Source organism: Staurois parvus, unplaced genomic scaffold, assembly GCF_062004578.1.
Source record: "Staurois parvus isolate SC_StPar_1 unplaced genomic scaffold, SC_StPar_1.0 ptg000151l, whole genome shotgun sequence".
Lineage (NCBI taxonomy): Eukaryota > Metazoa > Chordata > Amphibia > Anura > Ranidae > Staurois > Staurois parvus.
Genome location: NW_028317947.1, coordinates 6,961,246 through 6,969,473, shown reverse-complemented (window position 1 = coordinate 6,969,473; position 8,228 = coordinate 6,961,246). Strand labels below are relative to the sequence as shown.

The following is an 8,228-nucleotide window of genomic DNA, read 5'->3' as shown; positions in this document are numbered from 1 at the left end:
CACACTGGAGTGATCTATGCCATCGGAAACCATGTAACCTACTATCAATGCGTTTTTGATGTAGGGAAAAAAAACGTGCTGGACTGCATGTGGTGTGAACAGGCCCTAAGGGCCAATTCACACTTTAGAAATGCAGTCCAGATGCATTTCCACATGCGTGTTTTTGACATGTTCCGGTGCGTTTTTGATGCATTTTACTGTGTTCATGTACAGTTCAGAAAAAAATGCAGCATGTTTTACTTTTTCTATTTATTTTTTCTGGAACTGACCGCACTGGAGTGAACTATGCCATCGGAAACCACGTAACCTACTATCAATGCATTTTTGATGTAGAAAGAAAAAAGCGCACTGGACTGCATGTTGTGTGAACAGGTCCTCAGGGCCAGTTCATATTATAGAAACGCAGTCCAGATGCATTTCCGCATGTACGTTGACAAGTTCCGGTGCGTTTTTTGTGCATCCCAGTTCATTTTTCTTCTCTTTTTCTTCAATTTAAATAGGGACAGGAGCATTTATGATACATTTTTTTGCACGTTCCAGTGCGTTTTTGATGCATTCCACTGCGTTTTTGATGCATCCCAGTTCCTTTTTCCTCTTTTTTTTTAATTGAAATAGGGACAGGTGCGTTCTGGTGCGTTTTTGATGCATTTTACTGTGTTCATGTACAGTTCAGAAAAAAATGCAGCATGTTTTACTTTTTCTATTTATTTTTTCTGGAACTGACCACACTGGAGTGAACTATGCCATTGGAAACCATGTAACCTACTATCAATGCATTTTTGATGTAGAAAAAAAAAACGCACTGGACTGGATGTGGTGTGAACAGGACCTCAGGGCCAGTTCATATTATAGAAACGCAGTCCAGATGCGTTTCCGCGTGTACTTCGACAAGTTCCGGTGCGTTTTCTATGCATCCCAGTTCATTTTTTCTCTCTTTTTCTTCAATTTAAATAGGGACAGGAGCGTTTTTTATACATTTTTTGCACATGCTGATGCGTTTTTGATGCATTCCACTGCGTTTTTGATGCATCCCAGTTCATTTTTCTTCTATTTTTCTTCAATTTAAATAGGGACAGGAGCGTTTTTATGAATTTTTTGCACATGCCGATGTGTTTTTGATGCATTCCACTGCGTTTTTGATGCATCCCAGTTCATTTTTCTTCAATTTAAATAGGGACAGGAGCGGTTTTTATGATTTTTTTGCACGTGCCGATGTGTTTTTGATGCATTCCACTGCGTTTTTGATGCATCCCAGTTCATGTTTCCTTTTTTTTTCTTCAATTGAAATATGGACAGGTGCGTTTTTGATGCTTCCCAGTTTATGTTTCCACTCTTTTTCTTCAATTTAAATAAGGAGAGGTGCATTCCGGTGCATTTTTGATGCATTTTACTGTGTTTATGTACAGTTCAGACAAAAATGCAGCATGTTCTATTTTTCTATTTATTTTTTCTGGAACTGACCGCACTATGCCATCGGAAACCATGTAACCTACTATCAATGCATTTTTGATGTAGGGGAAAAAAAAAAACACACTGGACTGCATGTGGTGTGAACAGGCCCTCAAGGCCTAGTCACACTTTAGAAACGCAGTCCAGATGTTTCCACATGCATGTTTTTGACCCGTTCCGAAGCGTTTTTTATGCATTCCTGTTCATTTTCACTCTTTTTCTTCAATTTAAATAGGGACATGTGCGTTTTTTATGTATTTTACCGCGTTCCAGTACAATTCTGTGCAGGAAAAATGCAGCCTGTTCTATTTTTCTGCATCTGGACGCACTGGAACTGAAAGCACTGATGTGCACGATGACATTGACAACCATATCACCTACTTTCTGTGCGTTTTGGATGCAGAAAAAAAGTAACTGAAACACATGTAGTGTGAACTGGCCCTTAGATTTTCCATCTTAAATGCCACATTCTGTAAAACAGGAATTTACAATACAAGCTGCTGCCCAAAAGCGCACCAACATGTACTGCTGTGTGTGATAACGGACCTAACCCCCAAAAAAACATGAAAGTCTCACACAAATATTAAAAAATAATAAAACAAAAAAAAAAGAAAACGCTGCTTGTTGGTGTCTCTCTGGTGTGACTGCGGACAACGTACCGGCACAGCTCTGTCTGAGGCGACGACAACTCTTCTACCTCACGCTGGCGCCTCATGTGGCTCAAGAGACTTCCCGCCAGAACTGAGCGGCGCCCCGTGCATTGACTGTGAACTACAACTCCCATGAGCATTCGCGGCCCGTGCAATGTCATCAGCAGGCGACACAGGCCGGGCAGGTGGGCGGAGCCGGTATGGAGGTTCCCTATTCATAGGAATGAGTGTGGAGAGATCGGAGGTGAGAGGGGAGGATGGGGATGAGCAGGTTTGGTGTTGTAATGGGATGGTTGAGACTGCCTCTAGATCAGCAGAATGATGGGTGCATGGAGCTCGCTGGAAGTTCTTTCTTCCTGGGTGCTAACACTGTGTTGGATGTGCTGTGTTTACATCCTGTATATGGGATGGTCACCTATCACAAGGGTGTCAATACTGACCCTAAATGGGGGGCTGCTGTATCCCCATAGAAGGGTTTGTAGTGCACATCTAGTATAACTAATGGCTAAACTTTACATTTAGTTTTGAGTAGAATGGAGAAGGATTAGAACCCCTGTCACTTGGTATTGCTGATGGTGACACTGCTAGGGAGGTCTACCTGTTCTATTTGGTTCTGTTTACTTCAATCACTGAGAGTGAAAACAGAAAAAAAAAAAGAAATTCCACTTTTTTGGGTTGTCACCAGTACAGGAACAAAGGGGTAATCTTCCAATGGGGACACTTGGTCTGCTGACACCCTCACATTGGAGGGATTTCTTCTCATTTCCTGTTTTGGCTATTAGACAGAAATAAAAGATGACACTTTTTTTTTTGCATTTTCTACTGGATATGTTTTATAGCAAAAAGTCAAAAATATTACTATTTTTTTCAATATTGTCGGTCTTTTTTTTTTTGTTCATAGCGCAAAAAATAAAAAAAAGCAGGGGTGATTAAATACCACCAACAGAAAGCTCAATTTGTGGGGAAAAAAGGAGATAAATGTAATTTAAGTACAGTGTTGCATGACCGCACAATTGTCAGTTAAAGTAACGCAGTGCCGTAGTGCAAAGATGGCCTGGTCAGGAAGGGGGGGGGGGGGGGGGAGAATAAATCCTCTGGAGTGCAAGTGGTTAATTTGCAGGGATTATATCTCATTTCCTGTTTTGGCTACAGGAGAGGAAGTGCAGCAAACCCTCACCAATGGGACACAGAGTGCAGAAAAACTGTCAGGGGTCATAACCCTCCCTTATGCCCTCATACATGGGTCCAAATTCGACCTAAGAATAATCGGCTGATTTTCGTTCTGTTAGTGGGTCAGTGGCACCTGCCGATTTTCATGGTCCCTCCCCTTTTCGGTGATCGGGCATGTTGGAAAATTTGTGAAAAACTACAGATTTTCAACTCGATGGTCAAATCGTACGATCGTTTTTCCAAAAAGAATATGCGCATGAGCCGTGACCTGGAAGGAACCGAATTTTCACCTGTTGTATGGGGTGAACTTTATGACTTGGTCGGCCGATTTTCGAAATCATTGATGGCACCATCGGATTACTGAGCGAACAACGTTTTTGATTTTCGACGAAAAATCATTCTGAATTCGACCCATCTGTGGCCTGCATAAGGGATGCTTATGACCCCTGTCTGTTTTTCTGCCCTCTGTGTCCCATTGGGGAGAGTTTGCTGCACTTCCTGGACGGGAAAACAGGACGTGAGATATAATCCCTGCAAAATAACTGTGAGAGTCATCGACTGTCAGATCTCGGGTGACCTGAGATCTGACAGTCGATACGGTGCCTGACCTAAAGCAGCTGAAACATGGCTTACTTAGCCACTTGCCCTCCAGAGGATTTATTCCCCCTCCCCGACCAGGCCATTTTTGCAATACGGCACTGTGTTACTTTACCTGACAATTACACTGTCATTCAACGCTGTACATAAATGAAATTTATGGAGTTTTTTTCTCCCACAAATTTAGCTTTTGGTGGTATTTGATCACCTCTGCTTTTTTTATTTTTTGCACTATAAACAAAAAAAGACCGACAATATTGAAAAAAAAAAAAAGTAATATTTTTAACTTTTTGCTATAAAACATATCCAGTGGAAAAAAAACAAAAAACAAATTTCTTCATAAATTTGGCTAACATGTATTCTACATTTCTTTGCTAAAAAAAAAAAAAAAAAATCCCAATACATGAAAATTATTTGGTTTACATGAAAGTTATAACGTCTACAAATGGCGGTATATATACTGGAATTTATTTTTTTAAATTCTAGTAATGGTGGCGATCAGCAGCATATAGCGGGACTGCGGCGGGCATTCTGACACTGAGGGGGTACTGACTAACTGTCACTGACATCTCCAGTGACACTAATACAGTGATCAGTGCTAATAAAAAGCACTGACACTGTACTAATGACACTGGGCAGGAAGGGCTTAACATCTGAAGCGATCAAGGGGTTAACAGCGTGCTGTTTTACATGACGTGCTGTGTGTGTTTTACTACAGAGACATGCTGCTGTGTATATCTCTGCTGTGCAGAGAAATACACAGCAGCATGTCCTTGCTGGCAGGAGAGAGACCTTTGTTGTTTACACACAGGTCTCTGCCCAACAATCGCCGGGTGCTGGCGGGGAAATGTAAATCACGTATATGTCCCTGTAGCAGTAGTTCTATTATAGGGTGGCGGGAAAGCGGTTAAAGGAATCTCTTGGGTCACCAGAACTAGTGTCCCCCTCAGGAGATATTATTGTTCTGGGGACAACCCAAAAAGTTGGATTTTCTTTCACTTTCACTGATAATTGTAAACCAGACAAATAGGGTGAATCTCCCTAATGAGTACAGACAGCAATAAAAACTGACAGGGGTTCTAATCCATCTCCACTCTATACAAAACTAAAAAAAAAATTGCATTTAGCCACTAAGTGCCTGGTCATACCTGTGCAACTTCAGGTGTGATTTGAAAATTTAAATTGCACCTGAAATCGCATCTAATGAATGTCAGTGTCTTAACCTGTACGATTTACTGCAGCAAGATTTCTAAAGTAGTTCTTGCATTACTTTCTCTGCACTTTTGTTGGAATTTTTCATACATAGAATATAAAGAAATCGCACTGCAAATTGCAAGAAATCATTGATAATCTTCACAAGTAGCAATAAAGTCTTCAGAAATTGCACCTGAAATCATGCTTAAATTGCACACAAATCGCGTGATTTTAATTTGCAGTGGTGTGACCGGTGACTTATACTTTATCCACTTGACTATCAAAAAGTTTTACCCCTCCCCGTTGCCACTTTCTTGCTATTCAGCACTATACAGGTTTGTTATTTTCCAGAAAAAAAAAAAAAGCAAGTTAGTCAAGTCCATACAAAGGTGTCTCCATTGCTCCTCCATCCATAGTGGACACACCCTTAGACAGGAAGTGTGTTACTGGCTTGATCACCAGGTGAAATCATGGCTTAAGTTTGTTTTAATCAATGTATAGATGTAAGATTGGATATTTTGTGCTTAAACAGGTCTGAACCATGAAGTTAATGAATCTGAAGCAGGCCATCCTGCAGGCCTGGAAGGAGAGATGGAGCGACTACCAATGGGCTATCAATATGAAGAGATTCTTTCCCAAAGGAGTAACATGGGACATCTTGAACCTAGCAGGTCAGTTAAACTAAAAGTCAGCAGACTGCTTAAGTTCAATTTTGCACTTCAGTTCAGTCTATCCTGAATTGATAATTTTCCTTTTTGTTAAATCCAGAAAAGTAAAAACTCTCTCACCATCGGAATGGAACTCTGGTAATACCACTCTGTAAAAGAATAGGTGGATAACTTACCTGTCCAGCAGGCAGCCTCTGTTTAAGAGTGTGAACATGCTTTTTGACATGTCTCAAAGCTCTTCAGTGAACGAAGATTTGCTTTGTTGCTCAGTGGATTAGTATTTAGCTTTTTCTTTTGCGGGGTATCACTCACTGACCTCCATTAGGATAGCAACAGGTGCATTGAGGGGCACTTACCTGCATAAATCTCTGGGTTTATAACTGAATACTGGCCAGTTGTGATGTGCAAAGCTTTACTTTCCTGTGGTATGGATGCCAGCCCACTCCTCATTCCATGGGTACCTTACTGTTAGGCCTCATACACAGGTTTGTGCAGGACCTGTGTACTGGCATTTCATGGACCAACTGTCACCGCATACAACCGCTCATTAAGATGCATAAGAAGAGGCAGGCGTGCATGGGGGTTGCGTAATGCACCCTCTTGCATACTGACGTATGCTCCGATAGTGTGAGCACAGAGAATACGTCAGTGCTTGTGTCGTGCAAGTGTTTGAACAAGCCCCAGCTCACAACCAAATACTCTACTAATGCATCTCAATGGGTGGCTGTACTCTGTGGTAGCAAGTCCTGGAAATGTCAGTATGCAGGCTCTGCACACTGTACAACCATGTGAATGAAGCCATAGTCTTTGAAGCAACAAACTATAATGTTGATCCAATAGGGATGTGTTGGGAGGTCGGTGAGAAACCTCCAACGCCAGCAGGAAACTGCAGAGCTTTGCCCATCAGAGCAGCTTAGTATTTGAGTGCAGTGGTGGGGACTTTGGAGGTTTCTGCAGGTATGTGTAGTACCTCTGCACTTTCTCGAAGAGTATAGTAAAGCTTCTGGAATTCTCACATTTTATAGAAAATCAGACCAGTTCACCCAAAATTAGATGCTGGTCTGTGACCACTGAATGCTCACAAAAAACAGGACAGTTGCATAAGGCCAGTGTGTGCATAATAAAGTATTAATTTTCAATACATCAATGTCACATGCACTTCCATACCTGGAAGGACTGGGTATTTTTTCTGCCCATGGCCCCCATCAGTAGGTTACGGGATGGGGGCTTTATGCTGAAACTGGAGTATGTGTAACTAAGATATTTGGATTCGACTCATCAATGGCTCGTGGTTTGAAGAGATCAGACAAATTCATATGAGGCACAATGACTCAGGTAAGGCTGCTGTCAAACACAAAACAGGGTGCCCCTCAAACTGGGGGACCTGGAGCTTTGAAACAACATATAGAAGCGTCAAACCAACAAACCCGGGAGTCCAAAAACTCTTACTAATGGTGTTTGTTTCATAAGACAATACAAAACAGCCAATGTGTTTCAGGAGCTCAGAAGTATCCCCCTTCTTCAGGGCTCCAATATTCCATAAACGTATGAGGACTCAATGTGACAGAATCACCACAATGAATTTGTTTGAAACAAAGTAATAAAGTGCCCAGGAGCAAAATAGCAGTAGCACGCCTAGGAATCTGTGCACTAGAGTTCCAAGATCTGCACACTTTTTGAGTCAGTTACAAGGGGTTCCACTTTCCTTGTTGGAATTTCAGTTTGTTGTATTTTATTGTATAGCTAGTGCGATGGAAAGATTTAAAACACCTAAGATGGTCAGACATCTCCAAAATTCCAAGGTGCCAGAAAAACAGATAAATATTTGGAATGAGTGCCGGACAAAAAATTAAGAGTACAAAATCATTAATTGGTACTGTGCTAAAAAAAACAGCCAACGTGTTTTTGGGGGGGTGAAAGGAACTCCCGCTTCATCAGAGATTCAGGTAAGAATGGGAACCTTGAATGGACTAAAAATAAAGCTTTTCTATGTGAATCTGTGCAGGGAAGGTCATTGCTGGATCAGACTGATTGCGTTGGAGAAACTCCTAGCCAGTAATTCTTCTGATCCAGCAATTAGCTTCCCTACACAGATTCACACAGGACAGCTTTGAGTCCATTCAAGGTTCTCATTCTTACTTGAAGACATGATGAAGGGGAGAGTTCCTTTGATCCCTGAAACGCGTTGGAATTTTTTTAAAACAATAACAATAAATGAATTTGAACTCTTTTATCTTGTGGTCTGGAGCTCCTTCCATGTATGTGTGTATGATTTTTGGCAACCTGCTGGGGTACCCACTGGATAATGGCCTTTTCTGTTGTGAGCTGCCTAACCCAAGCCAGTGGGCTCTTCAGATGTGCTGGCACTTTATCACACTCTACCCAGCTCCATTCATAGAAACTGTACTATCACTTCCCACAATGAAAAGCAATTTATGAATGGAGGAGATGGACCTTTTCATTTATACACCCATCAAAGTGATATTAATTCTTCTAGGAG

General features: G+C 41.5%; 1 protein-coding gene across 1 annotated transcript in view; it reads left to right on the top strand.

Moving 5' to 3' along the window:
* The first annotated feature begins 2,265 nt into the window (after positions 1 to 2,265).
* The window catches only part of MED24 (mediator complex subunit 24), an 80,494-nt gene continuing 74,531 nt past the window's right edge, over positions 2,266 to 8,228 (top strand). The window contains exons 1-2 of the mRNA XM_089674379.1: positions 2,266 to 2,343; positions 5,593 to 5,731. Coding sequence (XP_089530505.1) covers positions 5,602 to 5,731 — 130 coding nt within the window. The 5' untranslated portion in view covers positions 2,266 to 2,343; positions 5,593 to 5,601. The remainder of the gene's footprint in view (positions 2,344 to 5,592; positions 5,732 to 8,228) is intronic.